Source organism: Strongylocentrotus purpuratus, unplaced genomic scaffold (genome assembly GCF_000002235.5).
Source record: "Strongylocentrotus purpuratus isolate Spur 01 unplaced genomic scaffold, Spur_5.0 spur5_scaffold_4, whole genome shotgun sequence".
In the NCBI taxonomy this organism is placed as follows: Eukaryota; Metazoa; Echinodermata; class Echinoidea; order Camarodonta; family Strongylocentrotidae; genus Strongylocentrotus; species Strongylocentrotus purpuratus.
In genome coordinates this window covers 35,784,721-35,812,495 of record NW_022145610.1, presented here as the reverse complement: position 1 = coordinate 35,812,495, position 27,775 = coordinate 35,784,721, and the positions used below count along the sequence as shown (strand labels likewise).

Here is a 27,775-nt window from a genome sequence, read left to right as displayed (position 1 = left end):
GTGTCTTGTTGTTGTATGACTGAATCATAAAGATAGTTTTATATCTGGTACTACTATATATTTTCATTTGGAGCTGTCAATCTGTCTACTCTAAACCATCCATTCTTAGGGGGGGGGGGGCACTACATTATCCCACCATACGTGGCAGCTTAGTCGTTAATGACAGTGGGTGAGTGGTTGTTCTCAAAGCATACAATTATGATACTCATACTTGTGGGTTTGTGATACCATCTCAATTTCAAATCACATTTGAATGTGTGGGCCTTCTTCGTATTATGAGCTGCAACTGTTCTACATCAATCACAAATTCTTGAATAAAAAACAAAGTTCTATCCGATGTATACATACATGTGATGGATATCAAGTTGTGATCGTTTTGAATGGCAACTGTTCATAAAACGGGGACCAGATTTGCTTCACTGAAGAGGCAAAAGCTAAATCACAGTAGTACTGATCAATCAGAGACCCTTTTTCTTCATGCTCTTCTCATATCTGTTATTCAAAAATCTCAATTACAGAAAGTTACATATCGGTACCTATTTAGGAGCACCACACACACATTGATAGGAATAGACAGTGCTCAAAATATACACAAATATTTCTTTTAATCTATGAATATTGAGGTTATTTGTAGTTAATGCCTTATGAAAGATATTGCAAGAGGTAATGCAGGAGTAATTATGATAACTGATTTTATACAGTGCTTTTTCAGCTACTTGTTACTGAAAAAAGCACTATATAAAATCAGACAATGGACCTCTCAAATACACAATACCCTTTCAGCAATAAGAGGGCAAATTCTCATTGAAATTAATTTTTAAGTCAAATAGTTGTTTATGACAGCTGTTAAAAAATGATGCATCTTATAACAAACAAATAAGAGTGAACATAGAACATGTGTTGCATGCAGAATCTTTTTATCATCCCCACTTGCCACCCACATATGAAGAAAAAAAGCATGCCCAAAACCCTACCGATTTTTCCCGCATCAAGTGTGAACAAACCTTTACAGATGAGCACACTTCTTATTGATAGAATATGTATCCATGGTTTCCTTTGACCTTTAATAAGTTTTGATTTGAACAACAGTACAGACCAACTATTAAGTAATCCTGTCTTCACAATGAAGTTAAGTTTAGCTCTCACACAAAAATAGGTGCCAATGTGTTGAAAAAAGTCATTTCTTTCTCAGCTAAAAGAATATGGTGCTCCTTTACTTTCAAAATATAAAGATTTTGATTGTGCATGACACAAATCCAATTTCTAACCCCCCCCCCCCCTTCTCCCGAATAAAAACTAGTGCCTGATTCAGTCATATCAATAAAGTCACCACACAAACATGCAGTGCATGAACATGTACAGTATGCCCCTACACCTTATTTGTTCTTTTGTACTGCATATATCATCTGATCAGAGCTAGAAGGGCTTTAACTCTGTGTTACATTATATGAGCTAATGCCCTTCTGGCTCCAAACAGGCAATGTGTCCGAGCATCAATTGCTTCTCTATAACAGGTACATGTAGCTACCCACAGCTACACTGCAGCTTTGAAATTGTATTGATTTCAGTTTTATAACTTGCGTGGAAATCGGCAAGCATTCCAACATTGCGTTCATCAAATAGTTAGTGGTTCTCAGTCCACTGCTGACAGAGTGAATCCATTGAAGCTTGCTTAATCACACACCTTTACATAGCTCTGTCTCCCTGACGTGATACCTTCTGCTCTCATATCTCCTCCAAAACTACTTTCTTTGAATCCTTCAAATAGTCCTTTAGCCATTCAAGGCCACACACAGCTCTGCTTCAGCATCCTGTAACCCGTTGACTACCGAATCCTCTCATTCCCCTAAGGTTAATACAGGGATCACCTGGTGCTGGCTGGTAGGCAATGGGTTAGGTTAATACAGGGATCACCTGGTGCTGGCTGGTAGGCAATGGGTTAGCAGAATCAATCAATCCCTTTCTACAATAGTTTCAATCTCTTTCTCAGACCGCTTTGACGCCTAGGAGAGTCTTAGTGTTCTCGTAGACAACATAGCCAATACTAACTGCTGGTATAACTTTCATGAAGTTGGGGGTGATGCCTCGATAAAGACCCTTCACGCCTTCTGTTTTGATGATGTCTGTGAATAGGCTACCCATGGTGATCGTTTTTGAGGCTGGATTTAGAAGAGGGAGGGAGAAAGATTGTAAATCATGAGCCATTCAATTATTTAAGCCGAAGTGACTCATAATCATAGTACAAAGAATACATATAGCACAAATTTAAAAAAAGTCTACAGCATTTATTTGATAGAAGCAGACTGGATACAAACCTAATTTGTCATTTCCACATGTGATTAAAGTACTAATGGGAGAAAGACTTGATTTTCAGCAAATTTGAAAATTAGACTTATTCATTCCTGTATATACATATCGTATCTGTAAACCCTCCCCCCCCCCCCCCCCCCCTTTTTTTTTTTCTTTGAACCTGTTGACACAGATTGAGTAAATGATCAGAAAATCTGGTACAACAACCCCATTCAGAATCGTAGAGCACTATTCCATGTAAGAATTTTAAAAGTGTTCTTGGCAGACAGAGAGATAATGGAGAAAGAGTATGAAAAGTCTGCTTCAAAGATCCCTTAACGACACAGCATCAAAGGTTTAAAACTGTCTTCTTCTTGTTACATCTTTCTACAAATGTTGATAGAACACCCTACTATGATGCAATAACAATGCACTTACTTTGCGCTTGTAATCTTGTCCTGACAAGGGCCAGTGGATAGCTGGCTAGTTGCCCACATGTGCTTGACACTGTACCACATCCTAGTAAGACCGCTATATTCGGGACCGGTGAGTCCTGATGATTCCTGATCCAGGAATTCTTCACCGTCTGTCAAGAGATAAATTATCATTTAAAAATACCTTACACTTGTAATACAGAGCGGAATATTTGTGTTTAATAAAAATTAAATAATATAGTAGCATTCGAGGAAATCTTGATTTCTGGTACTTCTTGTGAAATGTTCAAGAAGAGTAAAGGGCAGAATGCAACACTGGCATCATATCTCACCTCGTATACTGCCAGGTCAATACCAGCATAGGGGATGATACCCAAGCAGTTTGGAATGTACCCTCGGTAGAAACATCGGAAACCTTCTTTCTTATAGATCTGCACTGCACAGTCCAAGATACCCTTGTATTGCCCTGTCTTACGGATCGCCAGCCGTGTCTTCAGCACCTGGAAGGAGTCAAGAAGAATAGAAGGAGAAAATGATGCTTTAGTGAATCAGATAAAGGGGTGGTTCAGTGAAATATTGTTCTTACCCTCAGTTTTGTTAAAAATGAATTACATGCATCGAGATTATTGCTACTAAGCTTTGGAAAAGGCTTTCTCCTCATCTGAAATTGTCAGTATTTTGACTGCATATATAAAATAGAGATGCTAGACATACTTATACTTTAACATGTGAAATGAATGAATGATCACTGTCACTGCTCTTTAAAATACATTTAAACCCAATAAATAAAAATAAAAAAATAATTTTGTTTTTGTTTTTTGGGGGGGGAAATTCGCGATAATAGAACTAGAAGGGGCATTCATAATTTAGAATTAACTTAAAATTATGTGGTACCAAAATTTCACTTATTTACAATCACTAATAATAAGTAAATGTAATTATTAACTACTAGATGTTAATTACTACCGGTAATTGTTAAACAATAAGTAATTATTGGTGCTAAAAATTAATGTGGGATCAAGGTGACTCTACCCTGCAAATATTGAAACAGACCCTTTAGCCTTTAAGTTTGAAAACCCACTATATTTTCCTTCTTCAGAAAGAAAGAAAACATAAATAGAAATGAGCCAAAAATATTCAGAGATTTTGCAATTATGCTGCATTTATCATATGGCAAAATACCACAGTGATCCACATTCCATCATTCTGTGACATGCAAAAGCATGAGAAATGAATCCCAACTATCAGTTGCCAATAAGTCCACCGCATAACAAAGGTTTTCCTTGAAAAATACTGCTATGTAAACAATGGATACCTTGAGACTGAGAGCAGGCAATCAAACTAATCACAGTTTCACAATCCAAAAAGAAGTTCCTTTACTATAGGTCTGTACTTAATCAGGAAGTAGTACAAAAACAATGAACAAATATCTGCAATCAGTTTCTCTCTATGATTTTAAAAGTAAAATGATTTGATAATTTTCTTTTAAAAATACGTTTTTTTTAATTCTAATTTTGACTCAAAAGCTGTTAGCTTTCAAGATACTATTCCAAGACTATCTAGATCTATCTCCTGGCTGTAAAAGCTCCATGGATCCATTTTAAAATTTGAAGAATAATAATAGTATCAGATATTTTTGCAGTGCTCATTTCTATCAGGCAAGGTGCTCAAGGAGCTCCAATAATACCCCGGCTCTAGTTAGGCTACTGGTTTTGGTGCTCACAGTATCCAAGGATTTTCTTCATACTGGCACCTACTTAATACCTGGGTAGAAGGCAGCAAATATAGACTGATATTTTGCCAAAGGACACCAGTGCAGTGGTGCTAGAACAAAGGACCTTTACATCTCCAGTCAAGTATTTAACCAACTCAATTATGATACTTCATCAAATAAAAGCATAACGCAAAACATAATGCCTCCGGCTACCGGCTACTTCGTAACGGAGGCATAACAATTCTTGATGTGAGTATGAGTGAACAAAAAGCTGCATGAGGCATAATCATTTCCCTAGAACGAACCCACGTTGTGCCCGTTTCTAGGATATACTACATGCATGACACTCACTACCTGTATCTACTATGTACACAACCCCTATAGTGTCCTTTTCATGACCTTATGAATATGACTTCATTGACTGAGGAAGCTTTCTGTGAGAGAGTAGTCTTATAAAGAGACCACTTTCTCCACTTCCTGTGGTATGTAACACAGTTTATCAATAAGCAGGAAAATAAAAACCTGATCAGAGTTTTTTTTAATTTCTTCTTCTTCTCTCTTTATTTATTTTTTTTTTTTTTAGGGGGAGGAGTGGAAGCAGGGTGGGGAATTCAGTTTGGTGATATCACACATGAGAATGGAATCTCTAACCATAATGCACAGGAATCTACAGACCAGAGGGGAGAGATTAAACTAGAACTATGAACATTTTTTTATAAAAAACATAAAGTTGATTAAAGACACTTTTCGGCATCCTTGCTTCTCACATTGGTTGATCTTCAGTATTGCTTAAGATTGCAAAACAATTGTCCTTTATTGCATCTAAAAGACTTTGAAGCCTTGTAATTGGATTCATGCAGAAATTCATGTTAATGGATTACTTTTTTTATAAGCAAATCAGCTGTAGTTTTCATAAATAGGCCTATATGGTAGCACTCATTATACTCTAACCAAACAGACACTTAACAGATCAACCAGTCTAATGGACAAGACTATGAATTAATGTAGAATCCATTTTGCCTTGAGAAGGAAACATGTGACTTTTAGTGAAACAGTTTGGAAGAATGCCAGATTTACATTGAATCATGAGGGAAACAAAGCATACACAGGATTCAACTGTGGAACGAACACACAGCAAGTTTAAGTTTTTTTTCTTTTGATTCACGACAAGGGGTCGCTTTATATATAATGACAAAGCTACAAAATCATAAAACTTTAGAAGGACTGACAGATTAGAAGTACATGAATCACATTGAAACATGATGATCCCGGCCCCAAGCTCTCTTAGTCGAAACTATACCTGATATACTAATTGATGAGTAGACGTGATTAGTAAATTTCCACAGCTATTTGAAATCATAACTCCATGGGAAATATTGAAGCTTGTGCTACAGCTCAAGCTTGAGCTCCTGCTTTGAACCTCTCGTAGCCCACCCTTCACTTGGTAAACTAATAGCTATGTATATTAAGGCTGCGGCGAGTAGTCAAATACTCGAGTACTCGCGCTGTTAACAACTACCGTAAATAACGTTGTATAAACCGCCCTCGTGTATTAACCGCACCCCTCTTTTTCGCCCTTAAAAAAAAAAAAAAAAAAAAAAAAAAACTTTTTTTTTTTTTTGCCGAGATTTTTTTTTTTTTGTGTGTAAGATCATTACGGTACTGTAAATTAAAAAACAGTAGGGACCTAGGATAGAACCTTGTGGTACACCATGTAATAGAAGAAAAATTGGAGGAATTATTATTATAAACTACATATTGAGATCTATCAGAAAGATTACTTTCAAACCAAGATGACAGACAAATTTGAGTGTTGTTCTAGTTTCCGAGTGGTGAGTCAACACACCGATTACCGAGCTGGGAGACATTGCCAGGCATAGCGCCAGGTGGAGGGACATAAATTGAAACTTTAAAATTTTTTTTTTTTTTTTTTTTTTTTTTTTTTTTTTTTTTTTTTTTTTTTTTTTGGTGTACCGTGTATAAACCGCACCCCCGACTTTGAAATTTTTTCGGCGGCAAAAAAAGTGCGGTTTATACACCGTTATATACGGTACTCGAGTACGATTTCTCGTACTCGAATTACTCGGCCACCATTTTTTTTTTTTTTTTTGCCAGCGCCTGGCACTGTCCAGGCCGACGCTCACCCGTGCCCAGGAAGGAGCGCCGGCATGGTACCGCGGGTAAAAAATATTTCCCAGCTCAATCACTGTCAACTCACCACTCAGAAACTGGGACTAAATGTCTGGATTTCTGTTTGGACTCGGAGGTAAATGGATTATTCTGTCATCTTTGGTTTATAAAACAGCATTGTTTACTATTATGATTATTATTAAATCGGCACCTTCAACTGCAACATGAAGTAAAATCGCTTGAGTTTTCGAAGACGGACTTAAAAAAAATTATAAAAAACCCCCCAAAAAACACATGGCGAATATTTGAGTGTTCATCTGTAAGCCTGGGAGTGTACTCGAGTACCTCATTACACGGTTATGCACAGCCTTAATGTACATATGATTAGTAGATACTGTTTCTACTGCCATTTGATACTCACCTCCATGGGATATATTGTAGTCTGTGCTACTACTCCAGCTAAAGCTCCTGCTACGAACCTCTCGTACACCTTCAATTCTGTGCCTTCTGTGTGTAATAATCGTTTTATCTGAAATAAGATGAAGATATAACAATGTTAAAACTTCAGCGACTTAAAGAAACTTGCATGAATGCTGATCAACCAATAGAAATAATCAGTATAATTATTTCTATGCATATTAATGTGTAATAAAACTCATACACTACATGTACTGACAAATACATTTCAAGTTATGATTTTACTTCACTTTTTGTAGTTGCTCACTATAAATATGGCAAGATTTTATTTTTCAACAGGATAAATGGACAATATAGAATGGGTCCGAGTGGAATTCTGTTTGAACAATTAATTAATAATTCCTAAGTAGAAAATCACAGGTAATAAACCCTGATCTGGGTGCACTTTCTAGTAACAAGATCTTACTCCCCTGTAAAAACTTATTTACTGACAACCAGTAGCATAACAAGAAATCATCTGTCTATAAAAACACAAATTTCCCTTGAACAATGTTAGTTGTTAAGATCTGTATTACAGGGAAGTGTACAAAAAGACCACTTTTCTTGTAACCCTTGAGCAGTACTTGAGTTGCATCCTTTTCGTTTTTACTGAGATTCATTTTGTATTATTTATACTCGCATTTAATAAGCATTGATACAAAGAGGTACTTAACATTGTTAATACACAATATTATAACTACATGTATTTCTTATGACCTTTCATGAACCAACTATATCAACGGGAGCTCTTCTATCAACAAGACTCAGCTTCATTCCCAGACAAATTGGATTTAGTGAGTCTGATCTTTCCTCTCCATCAGCTTCTATATCATCTCACTCTCTGGATAATGCAATATTCAATAGTCTACCCCTCCCCCCCCCCCCCCCCCCCCACCTTCCCAAATAGCGTAGGAGTGATCTGTGGATTATTACTGCTCTCTTTTAAAGTACTTTTCAAATTGTAGAATGAAAATTATAATTATAATTATAATGATCCAGTTTTGGAAACGCCCCCTCTCAAAAACTGAAATAGAAGCGCTTATTACCAATCATGTGAAAGACCATGTTTTGACTAATACGTGGTGATACAAATTTTGCCGGGAAACCGCCTACTAATTGATATATTTGGTAAATTATCATATCGATCCGGCCTGGATAGATATCGCGTAATACCATATACATCTTTCTGTGTACAGTGCTCTTAACTTTACCAAGACTGGGCCAACTTTCTTATCATTTTGATGATTCCAGAACCTTGCAGTATACACCAATACTTATATGCTAGATGATCAACCTTTTCTGATACATTCCATAACGTTTCTTTCATAATGCAATCGAATGACCAGAACTGGTCTATACCTTTAAAGAAAAATATATTCGAAAAAAATTCAATTCAAGCATTCATCCAAACAGCATCTTACAAGAAAAATTGCCTCTAGTAAAAAACAAGAGTAAATATATGACAAAGAAACATATTTTCATAGTATTTTGATTGTACTGTGGACAGTGGACTTATTTACCCTCTCATACGCCAAGAACTTGATAGCTGATTCAGGAGCAATCTTGATAACGTTGATACCGTTGCCTCTCCAGAATGATTTAAAACCACCTTCTCGGTACATGTGCTTGAAACCATCTAATATTCCTATATTGGGCTTCTTGGAACCTATGACCTGTGAGAAGATATAAGGGGAAGAGAGAGGAAGAGAGAGAGGGGGAGAGAGAGAGAGGGGGGGAAGAGAGGGGGAAAGAGAGAGAGAGGGAGAGAGAGAGGGAAAGAGAGAGAGAGAGAGAGAGAGAGAGAGAGAGAAATGTGATAGAGGGAAAGGGGATAGAGGGAAACAGATGGGAAAGGGTGAGGTGGGGGAGAGAAAGAGAGGCAGGCAGAGAAATAGAGGAGGGGCAGGCAGAATGGGAGAGGAGAAAAGGGAGAAAAAAAAAGAAAGAGAGAGAGAAAGAGAAAGAGAAAAAGAGAGATAGAGGTTTAAATGGTGATACACATAAAACAATTCTGGGTTTTTTAAACATAAAATCTTAACCAAAGAAGTAGGTAACTAATTTTCACACATTTTTTTTTTTTTGCACAATTAATAAAACCCAGTTCTATCCTTTCATGACTTATGATCCAAGGACTAAATTGAGAGGTAAATACATGTGCATACCGGTACATCTATTCAGCACCATGTTCACATGAGTTGTACATGGATATAGGTGAAAGGGAAGCATGTGTGAAGCCCATGCTTCGTATTTCAGTATCTAGATCTATGAATGCAAATATTTACATTCTGAGTACTTTATCTCCCTTTGCAGCTAATGACACAGCACTATATTATTAAAAATACACTATCAAAGTATAACAAACTACTACATTTAGTTTTCATAGAGAAGGCAGTATCTTGTTGATGTACTTTGAACTCAGATACAAGCAGGTATTTCCACAGGATTGATGCGTAGTGTATGAAACACAGAGGCTAGCCAAATACGTTGCATGACATTGATACACACATAATGATTGTGCAATAAAATGATGTGATATGATTGAACTTCCTATGACTGTGTTTTATTGACAAACTTAATAATACACACTCAACAAGAGTCAACCTCTTTGATGAAATGTAAAATATGTACTGAACATGTTGGTCGGACATGACATGGATAAGGGTTTCAACTCAAATTCACATGAAAACCAGTGACTACAAAGCAAACAACATTGGAGATGTAAGGAAGTTATCAAAGTCATAAAGCACTGATTTTTTTCATTGAAAAGTTATGCTAATATTCAAAATCCTGTTGCTTATCTTGAATTCGAGACAGAGCAAATAGAACAATGTACCCGTTTTTATTGGTGGAACAAGTAATAATGTATTCTCATCTCTGCACATTAATATACATATCAAATTTACTTTGGATCATTAAGTAGTGAGTGATTGATAACATACCAGTTCACTTACTAATAAAGGCTTATTCCTACAAACACTGTACATATCTAAGTACGGTTTGTAGAATTCCACCGTGACACTGTCTTTCAAGAGCAGTACAGTGCAAGGTCTTCTTTTAGCCTAATCTTTTGATCCAGAATGCTATGAATTACACATCATACATGAGCAGAAAAAGAAAAAAAAATGCTTATCTATTTCCAGTGCAGTATTGTGCAATTCTCGAATAAGATCTATTTAAATTTGACTAATCATTAATGGCTCTAAATTAGCAACACGATGTAAAACATAAAGTCATTGTACAAATCAGGTGGTTACTGCATCAATTCTGGAAAAAGGCTTTACTAGTATACAGGATAGTGAAGTTAAGATGCCCTATGAGATGTCTACAGATGTGATAGTCCAAAATGACCTTTGACCTACCTGTAGAATGACCTTTAACCTATCAAGTGGTGCAGTGACCATGAAACATAAAATCGTACAAATCAGGTGGTTATGTCATTGATGGGAAAGGCTTTACTAGTATACAAGATAGTGAAGATTAGATGCTCACTGAGATGTGATAGTCCTCAATGACCTTTGACCTACCTGTAGAATGACCTTTAACCTATCCAGTGGTGCTGTGACTGTTCTTGAGACTGCTCCTGCTGCTCCTCCTGCAGCTAAGATCCTCCACCACATCCCTGTCTGTCTCTCCTGCTCAGTGAACTCATCAGGGACCATCACATCCTCACCAATGTCAAGGAACTACAGCATGATAAGGATGCACACACAGAAAGAGTAATTTATTTATTTATTATTTATTCATTTATTCATTTATGCATTCATTTTATTTATTCATTTATAAATATTTTAGTGCCAAAAAAAGTAAGAATATCATAAATGTTTCTGGAACCTGAAGGAGTGCAACTTATCGGAATCTACTGCAATTAATTTTTAGTTTGATATCGGTCACAGCTCTTTATCACATCAATTGCAACTCTAGTTCAGTTAAACATTAATTGCAACACTAGATCTAAATCAGGTGCAGGTGGGTTAGGGATATCATTCAAAACTTGTAACATGAGAAGAAGAGAAATTGAAATTCTGACTGAATCCATGGAGGGCTTGTAATTGATTCAGATTGATCTAACCCATTTATAAGACAGGGCTTGAGATGGTTTGACTCAAAGGGTTAAAGCCCCCCACCCCCCCCCCCCCCCACCCCCCTCCACATGTACCTGAAACACCTGACAAAAATAAGTTACAAACTCTGAAATAAGGTCCTCTGAAATAAGGCATTTGCCTGAAAACTGGCATCAATTCTGTGGACTGAATGCCAGAAAGGCACAACTCAAATCATTGTTTAAAAGATTTATCACCATTATTTCAATAGTCTGTAACTTGAAACATATATGGATTTGAATTCAAATCACTCATTTTGCCATGTGGTGCAAGTGGTAAACACAATACTAAACCACCTTAATTTTACAATGAGTCATAGTAATATATATGGGCGTGTGAAATAAGAAAGATCTGTTTTATACATGTATATAGACACCTAGAAAGCAAAAAGGAAGTATACAATATATTCATGGTGTACATGTATGTTGTACCACCATATAAAATGTATGTATGGATTCTGGAATTCGAATGAAATTATAGAAGAAAAAAATAGGAGGGTGTAACAAAGATGTAGAAAATGGTGGTATACAGTACATGTACATGTATTGGTGGTGATACGGTGTGTGCCAATAATGTCCATGGACGATAAATGTTGTGATCATATATATGTAGGGGAGACTATTGACACTTTAAACCTGACTGAAAATGTGGAGGATGAATCACAAATATCATGGGCCTGTGTTTGACTAGGTCAGGCTGTACTTGGGCAAGAACACTATAAGTAGACATTTTGCTACATGTATGTACAGGAGAACATGTACAGTATTATGAATTGTGTAAAGAGAAGTAACATCTTCACATTGATACGTGGTGTCTGAATTTAAAGGAAGAGGGGGAGAGGGAGAGAGAGGACGCGCGCTGTACAATGTATAAAAAACTTGATGCATACAAATATTATGAATTGGGCACACATTTTTACAAACCACTGTACATGTAACAGGGTTCTTTAAATATTTGTTTGATTACACAAAAAGGAAGATGGTTTGTAATTATAAACATTTCACTAGTTTTTAATGTATTGTTACTTTAAAACAGTTAACAAAGAAACACACATTTAGCTCTTTAATTCACTTCATTTCTTTAGCAGTATTGCTGATTAAAGTCACTTTTTGAACACCAGGCAATTGCTAAGAAAACAGAATTGTTATTAAAATAAAATAATCTTGAAGCAATAAAGTGTCTTGTACATGTACACCTTTCTTTGATAGTTATCTATAAAAACGACTATGTATGAATAATATGCAATCATTCGTAAAAACTCAAATACTTCTTGTCTTAGTAAAGGAATCACTATTCAAAAAATCAATTTCATAAATGTCCCCAGTTCTGCAAGTTCATTATTAATCCCTTTCATACCCTTAACTTTTCTTTTCCTTTACACAGTGTACATGAAATACTCAAATGGGCACATTATATGTCGCAGACTTTAGGTTATACATGAAGAAGAACAAATTAGTATCCCATCACCCATTTGAGATTTGTCATGCAAAATTCCCCATACAGTCACCCATTAAATAAAGCACTTTTGTTGAAATTGCAAAAAATGTCAGAAGCTATTTAATTTTCGAACAAAATTGCGAATAAAGTGAAGACATAATTTCTTAATGTTCAACGCTGCTTAAATTTTCAATCTTTATACTGCTCCTTTCATTTAAATCTGAAAGATCAAAATATTCCCTGGACCATATTCCATAAATATATATTTACAAACACACCCACACGTGCACTGCCATGCAACACCAAACAAGATTAAATGAGGGGAGATTTATCCATACCAGCCGTTGGGGAATTTGAAAGCATTCCAGATCAAGAGGTCTATGAAAATATTGATTTAAATTTATGTAATAGAAATGCTGCAAGAAGCAAAAAGAGAGAGAACATTTACAGTCAAACATGACAAAATTGCAGTTTCACAAGAGAAGACAAAATGCACATCTTCTGAATATTAATCATGACGGATAATGGTAATATAGTTTTGCTTTAATATCCAGATATTATACATGTATAATAAAATAAAATTTGGAGTGGACTATTAGGCTATTATTATTATTATTATGTATGTTAATCATTAAAAAAGCAATGGTTGTGTCCACATTTCTATGGAAATCATATGGTACGAGTGAATTTACTTATATTTGAAGGATCTACATGTAAATTCTAAAAGCACTTCCTGAAAGGGCATACAGTACATACATGTAAGTAAAGTAAATCAAACATAGTAGCTAAGAAGCGATACTGAAAATTATGTAATTGCTATGCTATCTAATCATGCGGATCTAATAAGCAGATCATGCAAGCACGTATTGAGAAATGTCAGCAATTTCTTGGATCCCATTTGTCTTTATGAAAAGTAGTGAATTCTTCAGAATAGCAATGCTAAACATTCAGAACAGAACATTCATAGATCATACAATGGACAATAGGTTTATCAATACATTAATCTCAATAGACTCAATCTATTATATGCACATACAATTTGTTAGGTTGGCCTTATTAACACGTAGCAGTAATTCAGTAAACATACAGGTAGGAAAATGTGACAGTGATTGACTGAAAATTTGTGAATTGTGAATTATTTCTTGCTGAAAGCGAGATATTTTTAGTGGTGTCTATGATGTGTACGTCATCTGCTGAAAACAATCTTCGACCTGACCCCAATTTCACAATATGAGTTATTAGGTTTGTATCCAGGATGTTACAATTCAAGTCCAATACAAAATAAAATACTGGTACCCTTCAAACCCGCCCATCCCCCTCCTCCCCACTCCCTTTAACCCTGAACTATCAAGATCCAGAGTTGTGTATTTGTATGTTGCCTATCTTTCAGGCAGAGTTGACTTTCTGTGCTGTTGATGAACTTGTGATAGTACTGAATCTGGGAGAGGAAGTGTTAGTATTTATAACAGAGCTTTCTTGAAAGCGGGGGAAATCCCATAAGCCTGAAAAAAAGGCTATCATGCATAATCTAAAGACAGATGTGCACGTAAGACACTATCAAAATGGAGGTGATTTTTACCTCAGGGACAAAAATGGGCAACCAAAATCTAAGTCTGGATCCCCCCCCCCAAAAAAAAAAACCTTCAATTTTCAAGTCAAGTAAGAGAGGAGCGCTTATCTTTTTTTGTGAGGATTTCAATGGAGGCCGCACAATGGAAGGCTTTTAAAGTAATACAACGATGAGTTCTAAAGAACTAGATTGTTTACATTCCAAAACCATTCATGCTAGAAACTGTTAGTTACTCTAAGCCACCAGGGTCTGTTGTCAAAGGTTAAATCAAAATCTATGTACAGTGAAAACAGTGAGTACTGGCAAAATTATGACTGAGCAAAAGAAAGAAAAAAGAAAAAATCTGACCTACCATTAACGAGAAAGAACTAAAAAGAACAGATTAGTAAAGAAAATAGTCTACAGGAAAGGAAAAGAATCAAATATAAATAAACTTTAAAGTGTGATAGGATAGTGCACAGCAATCTATACACAGAGTTGGTCCAACTTACATGTAGCTACACTATATGGCATACTGTATGTTCTATAATTTTTGTAATATTCGTCCGATTGTGTCCAACTAGAATCGCATATAGGCCAAACTGTATTTAGATGGCTCTGGGATGCCGGTGCATGATTAGTTTGAGTACTTACGGTTGCATGTCTCCAGTATGCGTAGATATCTCGTAGGTCTGAGCTGGGATGTAGTAAGAGATAATTCCTCCATTCGTTCCAGTCTACTTTTAGGGTTCCATCTTTGTCCATACTAAAAAAAGTAAAGATAAATTTCATCTTAGTGTCTGCACCTTCATCTCTCAAAATGAAAATACAATGTAGCTGCATCTGCACTTATTAAGAGGGTTTGTTTATATATCAGCAAGAAAGTCCTAGAGCTTGAAGCCTGCTGTAGAGCTCAATAGCTTTGGAAGAGAAAATAAAACTTTTGAGTCAGTGATTAATCAGAGGAAGCATATTTGATCAATCATGGAAGTAAAAAAAAGAAACACTAGCGTATTTCATCATTGTCCATGCATGGTAGGTACATGGGGTGGTATTCTCATAAGTTAAGCCGGGACTAAGTCCAGACTAAACAAGAATTTTAGTTCACACTTCTATGGAATGCTAGGTTTCATCTTCCTCCTACAATATTCATGACAAAGATAATCTACCAAAGACTTTGTTGAAATTCAGTTCATACTCATTATCTTTTTCTTCCCATTTCATTGCAAAATTTATTTTTTGGACACTTTTCATTGAAGGATTAAAATAATCTGTACAGGGTAAATTAGTTTGCAACAGGCACTCCATAAAAGTGTGAACTAACTAAGTACGCGCTAACTTAGTACACGCTACCGGAATACCACCCCATGTAAACTGCCTGAAATTTGTTCTGGCAAATCACACCTACCGAACTTCACATTTCAATGTTTTATTTCAAACATACCGTATTTGCCGGCGATAAGGCCGCAGCGCTGTATAGGCCGCACCCCGATTTTTGACATTAAAAAAAATTAAAAATAAAAATAAATAAATTGTCGGAGGTGGGATATGAACTCTTCCCTGCAAATGTTGATGTGACCAAAGTCACTGCCTTTGACCGCTCGGCCACCCGCACTGATGCTATCACTTGCAGTTTTCTCTCATGTATATATTGCTCCTTTCTCTTGTGTATTGCGACATAGCTTTGCTCACGCGTTCGAGAGGATTGAAGTTGCTTTAGCTACGGCAAAAACTTAAATCTAGATCTACCAGTTGAGTTTGGTTGGTAAGTTATGAATTTTATTTACGAGATTGGCAAAACTTTGCCCTTCATTTCAAAAATATAACACATAATTGTCGGTAAGACATGTGTTATTCTAGTCAGTTATTCTAGAAATGTCCATCACCTTTCATTGTTGTCCCATATGTACAAATTCGTGCTGTGTTTCATGGTTTTGAGTTGCAACGTTTTTTTTTTTTTTTTACTCTTTTCGCCGCAAAGGCCGCACCCCAACTTTTTGATATTTTCTCTTCCAAAAATACTGCAGCCTTTACGCCGGCAAATACGGTAATGAATACACTAAAGGGTCTTTGTTGCACCCAACACTCGTTTCCCCAAATTTGTTGAATTAGTATTCATTTACACACAAATGTTTGTCATCAAAGTCATTTCTTCTTGAATTAGGGCTCCTAATCTGCACACTTAACAGGTAATAAGGGTTTATGAAATGGGAGAATAAATCTTTTTCCATTTCTTATCATTCTGTCCAAATATTATACACCAAAATATGTGATGAACAACATGAGCCTTGAGAGAAGTCCTGATGAATGAAGTCCAATAATAGTACACCAATATGCTGACTTTCACAATTTAATCAACCAATCGAAACTACATATTATGTACTACACACACAGTTTCCTCTTTACAATGTACATGTACAATGTAGGCTCTACATATACTTGAGTGAACAATAGAGTATATCAATCAGCTTCTTCACAAACTAAAAGTGAAACCATCATAAATTTCTTTCAAACAAGGGCAAGTACGCACAGTGTAGTAAGAGGGGGAGGGGGGCAGAGAGAAAGAGCACCTTTGTCTAGTGTATTTGTTTTGTCAGTCATCCATGAGCGCATCCCTGTCACCAGACAGACAGACAGATATCCAGGTCAGTGCATTATGAGCTACCCTGGGAACCTGCGCTCCCTTCTCCATTACTACAATCTCAAAGTAGCTGTCTCCCATATTATTATGGTTTGCCCAACAACAACCATTACCTCTTCGTCTGCTTCACAACAGGTAAGCCCATGCCTGAGTGAACTCTCCATTTCTCTTGATTTCCAATCTAAATCTTTATGAATCTAGCCCAGTCCCCATGCAGCCCTCTTGTATGTACTATACAGTAGATGCAAAGTCCTATACATATCCTATTATTTCTAGACTCTAATTTCACTTTATCCCTTTTCCACTATGTACATGTACATTTAATGTATGTAGAACTCAGTTGCATTTTCTATTCTGATCTATCATCATCTAATGTATTATGAAATCAATCTTGAACATATCATACACAACTTTGAAAATTCTCTTGAAATATATCATTCAAGTCTTCAAGTGAATAACGAAAACAGGACCCAATTTTAACCAGCTACATGTACGTGTATCACTTTCAACTGCATGTCTAATTGTCTATTGAACAAGCTACTTCTGTACAAACCTGGGCCCCATTGTAAACACAAAAGTTTGTGATCCATTGCAAATTTAAAATGCGATTGTGACTAGTTCATGGCCAGCTTTTTTAGCAATACATGCAACAAAAATCTTAATTGATCAATGTTGTCGTTTTGCAATGATTGCAAACCTGTATATGTTACAGAGCCCTAAATGTATACATGAACATGTACCATAAATAAATGTATACATGTACCATAAATAAATGTACCGGTATGCCCATTGCCTAGTAGATGTAAATTGGAGGATGATGAGAAAAAAATATACGGACCTGTCGTTTTCTGAGTGACAAAACCATGAGACAACTGACACACATAAATGGTTAGGCCCCATAATATGAGACAGGCTTGTGAAGTAGTGAATATAATTTACATATTTTTTCTTTGTTTTCGTCTCGAGAGAATAAAGTCAATCTCATGTAGGGTGAGTGCATGTCAGCACGTCAGCTGAAATGCACTTGGAGTACATACAGCATCATAGCATCTGGGTTGGTGGAGTTTTGCTTGCTAATTTATGTTAGGTGATGATAAGTGCATCCCACATGATGATATTGATAGCAGGCATCACCTCCCCCTACATGTACATTGCACATCCTAATACTGTCTGTCAGACAGCCCACGTACACAACCTGAGTGAATGCACAGTGTTGTCGATTTAAAAAGGTCACAGGCCCTCTTGCCATTCTGGGCACGTTGGAACAATCTAGATGAACAAAGAGTAATCTAGACGCTATTCACATCTTCATACATGTTTTCATATAAACAGCACATTCTTACATTATATACATGCTCAGTACATGAACAATACAGTGTGAAACTACTGTAGATGTAGCCCACTACTGGGGTATACTAGCTCAATCACCCTTAGCTCTTAAAGCTGATTTACACTGATGATGAAAACAGCCAGAAATTTGACCAACGCGCTTGGGATAATTAAATGTACAGTATGTACCTTGAGCTATTATCCCACACAAGCTAAATGTAAGGTTCATTCATGAAATATACATGTACAGCCAGTTATTTGACCAGTTAGTGGGCTATTTTACTGATGCATTCATGCTTGGACTATTGAACCTGGACTTCTTATTTAAACCCTTCATCAAACACTACACCTAATGTAGCCCAGAGCTCCACACTAGCATTTGTGGAAGGGGGTCCAAATTGAACTTTTTAGAGTCTTTATGCATCAAATAATAATAATAATAATAATAATATAATCAGCCATACATGTATGTTGTTTTGTGGGGGGTCCAGACCTAGATTTTGGAAGCCCATGTAGTATCAAGCCCTGTCTAACCCTAAACCTACATTAACCTAAATCCCAATTGGCCACCTAACACTAAACCTAACCCAATTGAAAGTCTTACCTCAAATCCAATTGCAAACCTAACTCTAAAACAATCTGAAACCCCAATTACAATCATAACCCAAACCTTACATCTCCCAGGAAATTTAGTCAGGAGCAATCGTCAAATGAGCATAAATTATGTCAGAGCACCCAACCTCTACTAAAAGAACAAAAAGTACATGTACAGGTTGCTAAAAAACTATCAATATCACCGAACAGCAATCTAATCTCAATCTCATGCATTACAAATGAGCGTATCAACATTCTTTACAATCAAGCCAGGCACACATTGATGCCACAACACATCAACCAATACAGTATACAATTTACATTGTACCCACTGGTTAATCCTTTATTATGAGGCTTACATATCTTACTGTTTGAATAAATGTTGGAGAATACAGGTGTGTAGAATTCCAAGTGTGTACAGTGAAGGCTAACACTGTATCCTATTACTGTACTCAAATAACTTGGTTACTTTTTCCTTTCATTGAAACTTTAACTTGCTTTTAAAAGTTTGAAGTATTATAAAATGCAAGCAGCTAATAATTTGGAAATCACTTTTATATCAAAGAAAAAGAATTTGAGATTTTGTTCAAAGGTTTACAGGGAAAACGTTGGAATGTAATATTTTGCTTACTGGTACTGTATCTAATCTGACCCAAAGAGAAAACACTTGGTACTACAATAATCATCAAATATGCACTAGTAATAATAACCAAGTGGATAGATTTCAATAAATCATCATATTTACATTTTATTCACCAGATGATTTTGATCTCTAACAAGCACTGTACAATAAGATTAAACTATTCATTTTCCTGTCATATCACACAAAATTTCTACCATAGTTTTTACTTTTAGCTTCTCAATATAAAGTCATGTTTGCCTACTATCAGTGGATTTGCAAATACATGTACATAGTAAAAACAAAAAACCTGTGCCACAAAATGACACAAGTATCAAAATGAAAATCCAGATGAAAATCAGGAGCATAAAAATGTAGTGAATGCAATATATGGACTTTATCTTTAAAGACACAGAATACACAAGCAAAAAACTACTATGACAAAAAAATATTGAATGAACCAAACCAAAACTAACAATACAGCAAATTTGACACAGGAATGAAAAGATTTTGCCAACAATACAAGTTTACAACTTACTAGCACACACACTCTAAGTCCCCATGCTTGGGACCATGATTTGGGAGGTGGTCACGACACCCTTTGCAACCCTTTAACCTGTGTAGATAGATATGGGAGGAGAGGGTGAAGTAGGACATGAGAAATGGTTACCAGTCTTGGATGACAATGAAAGCATAAATATATATGAATATTAATGAAGCAATATTGAAAGGGGGTTAAGGTAACTAAATTTGAAGGGAACAGTGCAATAGCAAAATAAACAAGGGGAATGAGCATCTACATGTACATCTATAGAAGATGGGTAAACTAAAAAACAATTAGGGACAACAAGAAACCCTGAAATGATCTGTAGAAGGATGTAAGGCCAAAATAAATAGATTTTTGTTTTAAAACTGAGGAAAATTATATTGATTAGTCAGCCAATGTTATCTGTTCAAAATGAACAGATTTAAATGTTATTAATAAAATAAAAATGAACAGGTTTAAATGTTATTATTAAAATTAAAACAAGTCCGATAAATTTATGGTTTATACTGTCATAAAGCATGAAAGAGGGAATGCCACCCCTTGTGAATTGATGGGAATTTATGAATTTATCAAACATTATGTACACCAACAGAATCAATAATATGAAAGCAGGCCTAGAATGCATATTGTATTTGAACGTTACACTACCCTTCACACAATGGTTTACATCATTTGAGGTTTGAGTTTCAGTCAAAAAATTATTAGGACATTGAACTTGAATGTAGCATAGAGTATGCCTTCACTGAAGCAGTGCTCAGTATTGTTTAATGACTACATGTACTTGTACATTTTTAGGCATTTGATGTTGTTCAAGTGTAGCTTCCACAATAAATATACAATATTAATGCTGAATACTGGGGAAAGACATGACACAAATCGGCCACTCATTCAAAACAGTGAAACCGTAAACAGATTCCTTAGGACCAAGGTAGAAAATCACAAGGTGTAACAATTACTAACATTGGGGCTAAGAACAAGAAGGAAAAAAAGAAGCTATTAAACAAACAAACATACAATATATTACAATGGTGAATACTAGCATAAAATAAACAGAGTTTGGACTCTGGATGTTCCACTGACCACTGTGTATCAGGCATGAGCAAGTGTACTACACTATGTACAGTACAGTACACCTAAACAATGAATCTCTATTTGTGAGGAAAACAAAATCCTTATCCTCGGAAGACTTAGTCGAGCATGTAAAATACAAGGGAGTTTAAATTCATAAACTGAAAATGTGAACAAGTGAAGAGAATGCAGTTTAGGTATTCATGTTAAATGTACAGGCCTATGGTGTACACTGTGGTATGGTATAGCAACCTCTACATGTACATGAACAATACCAGCAGTAGATCAAGAAGGAAAATATTGCTGTAACAAATACATGTAGCATATAAAAATTTTCCTGAAGTGTAAAAACTCAACACAACTCAATGTGTACAAAATGTAAAGTATGTCTGATGTACATGTACATTTGTAACTCAATACAAATAACAGATTTGAATGAAGGAATTGCAAGATGTTTATAAAAATAGCAAAAACAACAAACAAACAATGAAATACAAATAAATATTGAATCCAACAAAACAAGTTGTAAATATTGCAGATTTTGAATGTACAAGTTCCTTACAAAACAGAATATGAAGCTATGAAACTGTATTAATTACAGTGTACAACTACTACATGTACATGAACATGTGTAATGTAATACTTGAATACTTTTTTTTAATGAGAACTACTTTTGTATTACTTTTGCAGAGGTGAATATTAGTTGTGTTTTCCTTTTTTCACCAGAGGTTTTTCAGAAGGGCTTTCAAAGGCTAAATTACTCAATGCTCCTACTGTACAGTTGTATGTCCAATGTAAAATTACATTTTCATTTCAATGTACAATATGCAGCCTTCAAACTGTTCAATATTGATTGCATCAGCATTGATTGCACCTCATGCCTTTGATATTGGGTCAAGTTACCTGAAGGACAGTGTGAAGTAGTGCTGTAAGTCAGACGCTATGTTCGTGTTCGGTTCGGTTCGGCAGAGTTCGGCAATTTTTCACCCGAACTTGGTTCGGTTCGGGGTTCGGTAATATAATAGCAAGCAGCGTTATACTAGCCACGGCGGTCGGCACTGGGCGGGCCGGCCGGCCTGCCGGGCCCGACCAGCACGGAGGACTTCTGCACACTGCTCCGACCAGCACGAATTTCACATTAAAAAACTGCTCTAAACGTAATTATTTGTGCAGAAAAATACTACTTACATTCGTATTTCCGTCTTGAATCGTGTTTATTTTCAATTTAAAAGATTCATGTTTTCAATTTGTCAATAAATGATATTTTTTAAAGATTTTCCGAGACGGTTGTTGTCTATTGTTAGAGTCATGAAAGCTGCCATCTTGAATAGAGACTCGATCAGGCTCGTCAGTAACTGTTTTTTATAAGTTTTTATTTTCAATAGGAAAAATATAAAATTCCTATTTTTCCTAAATAAATAAATACCATACTATAATATATATTTATTTCATTATTTATATTATAAAATTTGTCCGATATTGTTAGAATTAATTTTTTTTGTTTTTTTTTGTTGAATGGGTTTGAGCTGAACTTATTTTGATCACGCACATGATTGTATTCTTGTTCATGGCTTGCGATCGCGACGTAGCGTGGTCAGGATTTGGGATTTAAATGGCGCCAGTGAAGTCGCGCCCAACACTGGATAGGCATATATCACAAAGGCGGAAAATGGGAAAAAAGTAAATATAAAATGAGCAATCATGACATGAAAATTAGGTACAAAATGACAAGTTTATTAGCTTTCAAAATTTTTTTTTTTTTTTTGCCGAACATCCGAACCAGGCCTTTGTGTTCGGTTCGGTTCGGTTCGGTTCGGAAGTGCCATGTTCGGCGAACTTCCGTTCAGTTCGGCGGTTCGGCTACAGCACTAGTGTGAAGGTCATTTGGTCAATGGATGATTGCTGTACAATGGGAATAAGGATTGTATTATGGTGGGCACAATGTCACCTTGCTCAAGGTCATACAAGCATTTAGTTTGTAAAGACAATCATGGAAAAAGTCAATAAAGGAAGAGTAGGGTTGGCTGTACATGAATCTGCTTGTACAATGTCGTACATGTACTTCTATAGTAGCCACTTAATATACTGTACATGTACTGTACATGTACATCTGTGAAAATTATGTTTTTCAAGTATTAATTTACTGTATAAGAATATGTGCAGACATGTACATGTACATGTACCTGTACATACTACAGTACTACATAGAAGCAAACAATCAACATTGGAAACAGAATTATTTAATCAACAATAAAACAACTACTGTACCATCTTTCTTTGTTTAAAAAAAAAGAAAAAGTGAAGAAAAAAAGAAAATTGGCTCCATTATCAGATGACCAGCCATTAAGAACAGCACACTACTGATAACTGATCTTCAAGGAAAACAATGAAATTGGCAAGAGTTTGAAAATATGAAAACTGAAAAACTGTAACACCAAAACCACTAAAAACATTTATAAAACAAATAAAAGAACAATAATCATTTGAAACATCATAATGCACAAGAGGATAGTTTCCACATGGCACTCAAGTTTGAATTGTATCAAGTAAGAAGTTCATGACATTAAATTGTAATAACCAATTATAATTATTGAAGCTGATATTGTATACCAGCATGGAACCCAAAACATTCTAGAGCAGCATGTTTTGGTGGATAGACCCCTTTGATCTGCTTTAATTCATCAAGCCTAGTGTCCTGCTTTACAGAACTTCAATTTGTAATCTATAAAATATTACAACTATTATATAAATAGAGCTTGATAATAACAGAGATCTACATGTATGTGTTCCATGTACAGACTGATCAGATATGAGCAGATTGCAATAATAAAGTTACTGAAGAGAATGAAGAAACTATTCTGGACATTTTTACACAGAATAAATAAATAAAACTATGAAACAAAACCCTGGTCTTTAAAAAAACAGAGATTAAGCAGTAAATTAATTTCAATTTTCTTAAGATTTCATACTAGAGTCACATGGATTTCATTACATTTTTTGGAAATCCTTATGGAATATCAAACATGTACCATCCCTTATCCCTCCCCCCCCCCCCCCTCCAAAAAAAAATATCACAGTAAATATTTACCTTTTAAGAAGCCTATCTGCCTCCTCTTTGCTAACAGACACCCCAAGCTTCTTGAGCGAGAGGAGGATCTCATCCACATCGATGGCTCCATCCTGATTATGGTCTACACTCTTGAACACGATATGAAGCTGCTTTTCATGCTCCGTCACATAGCGAACAAATTCTGAAAAGTCCAAATGTCCATCTTTGTTTTGATCGCTCTTTGACATAAATTTCTGTGAAGAATTGAAAATACAGACATGAAAATTGTGTACACTGTACATATAAATGTAGCTTACATGTAAGAGCCTGGGTTGGCACTTTCCCGGGCAAGAATTACTGGGGAATAATGGCAAATGCCGATAAAATACCTGAAATTCACTCATACACATGCCAACTTGAATAATGTGACCTAAAATAATAGCAGCCTGACTAAATTCCAACAATTAGTCTCAGATGCTAGATGATTCTTAGTCCATTTTATTTCCAATAGCTTTGGGGTTACTTAGAACTGTTATTGTTTGTTCGGATAGACTTTTCATATATTTCAAAACATGGTGCACCACTTTCTCCTCTTGGCTACCTGAGTATGACTATGAGCTGTCAATCAGCAGGCAGTGCATGGGTAAAAAGTAAAAACAGCATGTAAACTAATTTGAGTTTGAGTTTGAATTTGAGTTTATTAACAACAAAAATAATAACAAGTAAAACATAATGTATCAAGCATGATTACATAAAATATAACAATATAACACAAGATCGATAACATTACACATGAATAATATAAATATTGTTTTACAAAGTATGTCGTATACAAATGGAATATAATATTATGTGTACACTTTTGTTGTTAAAGGGGGTACCAGAAGTTAGCACAAGTGCTAGTCGAGTCTGGTTCCCTGTCTTTGGCAAGAGTTTTAAAACTATTTTTTTTTTTTTTTTTTTTAAATTTTTACTATACTACATTATATACATGTAACATAAAGTAAACAAAGAAATAGAATAGTCCTTTAGAAGTATTCCTCACTTAATATATACATGGAAGTCAAATGTATGTTGACTTCCGTATCAATACCAAACATACAGTAAATAAAAAATATATCATTATCTAGTGATCTTTTTAGACATTTTCTAATCCGAGATTTCTTTTTGCCATTTCAAGAAGTTTTAACTTTTGTTTAACTCAAAGTATTTAGATGTTTCGTTAACCCCTTCCGAAAAGCATTTTTAGATCGTATTCCTCTTAAATCGTATGGTATACTATTCCATATTTTCACGCCCATAAATGATATTGAAAATTGACCTTGTGTGGTTTTGCATTAATACAGAATAGATGCTGCTTGTAAGTGTCGGCATGCATGATGATCATGTAGATATACAATAGGCTTACGGGTGCACCATGTGAGAGTCTTTTTCGAAACTATATCAAACAGTCCTTTTCAGGACTACAGACCCTCAAGAAAGATTACAGAGAGTCCTTTTTAGGACTCCTCAATCCTCCCTCTCATTCTCTCACATGGTGCACCCGCAAGCCTATTGTATATAATACAGAATAGTTATTGATTTAAAATGGTCTATTATAAATAAATAAATAAATATCAATTTTGGTCAAGTACAACAACTATACATTGTCAATAAATGTATGGGGCTATGGGCAGACTTCTTTTCCAATGGCATCATCCACACCATATGCTCCAATAAATAGTAAACTAGGCAATACAAACTAAAGAACAAAATTAAATGGGCATCTTTGATGAGTAAGATCAAGATACACACTTCGACTTCGTCACTAGTAGTAGTGGAGACCTATATAACTTATAAGAATATAATGAGGCGCGATAGCTCAGTCGATAGAGCAGTGGTCTCATAATCCGGTAACCCAGGTTCGAAACCAAGTCGATGTCGAGTGCCCTTTGGTAAGGCATTAACCCTCATTACCAGGTCCCTCTGAGAGGACCTAAAGCCATCGGCTGTCTGGTTGCTTACTTACAACATTTATGCTTTCTTAGCAGTCAGGTAAAATAACCACCACCATCTATCTAAGAATAAGGTCAAGGGAGGGACTTTCTATAGAATGTGGGTACGGAGGCACAACCAGTACCAGTACAGACAGTTCTGACTAAAAAGAAGCCAACGAGTCCGGTCAGATTAATAAACAGGTTTCATGTGCAAGGTCATGAAACTGTAGTGATCCATACACCAAATTATTGTGGGGTCAACAAACTTTCGGAAATTACAAGATATCGGCATTTCCTTCCTTCATTTATATCGGCACTTCCTTTTTGTTTTGTAAATTACGTGCATATTTTAAGTAACCTCGCACCTGCGATATGACATTTGTGGTCTCCATGGTTTGTTTTTCTTTAAGCGCCAATCACGGCGTTCCATAGTCTTGTGTTTTTGGCTAAGCAGCGTGATTATCGCCACTCATCCCGTATGTACTCATCAGAGCTACACGTGTCTACGGTTTTAGTCATTTCCTTACTTCATGCATATCGCGTACGATTTTTGCGACGTTGTATTTTTCTCGGTCTATTTAATCGTCTGCGGTAGTATTTCTTTTCTTCGCTGGATTAAATACGAGTCTTTATTTGTTTAATTCGCCAAGTAGGCTATTCATTCTTTTTCTTCGGTTTACGCTTGGGCTAGCCAGAGGCAGCCATTTTGTTTCTGAGCACATCTTATTATTGTATATATATTCCTGATAGTTTCGGTTTTCGTCGAAGCTTCCGATAAGATTGTGTATTGCATTTGCCTTGTTGAATTGACAGAGTGTTTCATCGTCGAGACTACGTAGTGAATTCGTACTTCGACGAGAAGACACTTCAAGTTTTGGATCATTTCCAGTCTCCTTACTTCCAGTTTTCTTAGTTCCTTATTGGTGAGTTTAAATTTCATTACCACTTTCTTTTCTCACGTCTTTTTAGTTGAACCTGCACTTTGGTTCTACAAAACCTTGTAAAATGACATGGTTATTAAATATTAATTGTTGACTTTTTATTTTGTTATAAAACTAAGTTAGATCTAGGCCTACAAAGTTGAATTTGAAAACAAGGTCAAGGACAAGGCTCTTGATCTTGCCTTGTTGTAACTAATTTAGTTTAATCCTTTAGGCAAATGCTATAAGGCTAGTTTTGTGTATTCAGACTGCATAGTCTAGTCGACCCCTGTCTCTGAAAATAAAGCGGCGCGGCCACCCATCCCGGCCCCGGCCTCGCCCTTATTCCTCGGCGCCAACATACGGGCTCGACGTGGCGTGGAATGGGGGTTGGTCAAAAGACAGCCGCTCCACATTTACACGGTGAACTAGGCTAGGCCAGTACTCAGTAGTTGTAATTACGAGTACCATATTGAACAATAAGACATGATTTAACGAACTATACTTTATCTACAACATAAAAATGTGATTGCATGCATATTACGATGACTAAATGTGTTCAAATTTGGATCTTACTTCGGCATGATTGGGAACCATATGAACTCCCATTCGTACGAGACCCTCCTGCAGATCATCAACGTTTATTCGTCCATCACCGTCGACGTCTAGTTTTCCAAACAACTCCGAATATCTTACTTCTTCCTCTGGTGACAACTCGTGATCGGGGTGGACGGGTGGAGTGCCACCTTTGGCATTTACCTCGACGACTTTCATTGCGATAATTTAGTAATTTGTATTTTCATCTCACAAAGATTCAACATTTGTACAAAAACCACCGGTGTCCACGATATTCCAAAGCCCATTCGTGTGTATGGCATATGCGCGCGCGTAATATATTCCATAAATTACGTACAAAACCTATG

The 27,775-nt window shown here is 35.9% G+C and overlaps 1 protein-coding gene across 4 annotated transcripts; it reads right to left on the bottom strand.

Annotated features, from left to right (window-relative positions):
- Positions 1 to 108: 108 nt before the first annotated feature.
- On the bottom strand, positions 109 to 27,739 carry LOC588410 (calcium-binding mitochondrial carrier protein SCaMC-2). Of its 4 annotated transcripts, XM_030997927.1 has the most exons (11): positions 27,429 to 27,739; positions 23,996 to 24,210; positions 19,831 to 19,908; positions 14,764 to 14,875; positions 12,899 to 12,976; positions 10,548 to 10,706; positions 8,544 to 8,696; positions 6,989 to 7,096; positions 3,056 to 3,223; positions 2,728 to 2,875; positions 109 to 2,159 (listed from the first exon to the last, which is right to left on the bottom strand). In XM_030997927.1, exons 1-11 carry the CDS (start codon positions 27,624 to 27,626, stop codon positions 1,987 to 1,989), a joined length of 1,590 nt encoding a protein of 529 aa, XP_030853787.1. In that variant the 5' UTR covers positions 27,627 to 27,739; the 3' UTR covers positions 109 to 1,986. The 4 variants fall into 4 exon arrangements, with proteins under 4 accessions (XP_030853787.1, XP_030853788.1, XP_011679771.2 ...); XM_030997928.1 differs by lacking the exon at positions 19,831 to 19,908; XM_011681469.2 differs by lacking the exon at positions 12,899 to 12,976 and having other exon boundaries at positions 27,429 to 27,738.
- Between the last annotated feature and the right edge of the window lie 36 nt (positions 27,740 to 27,775).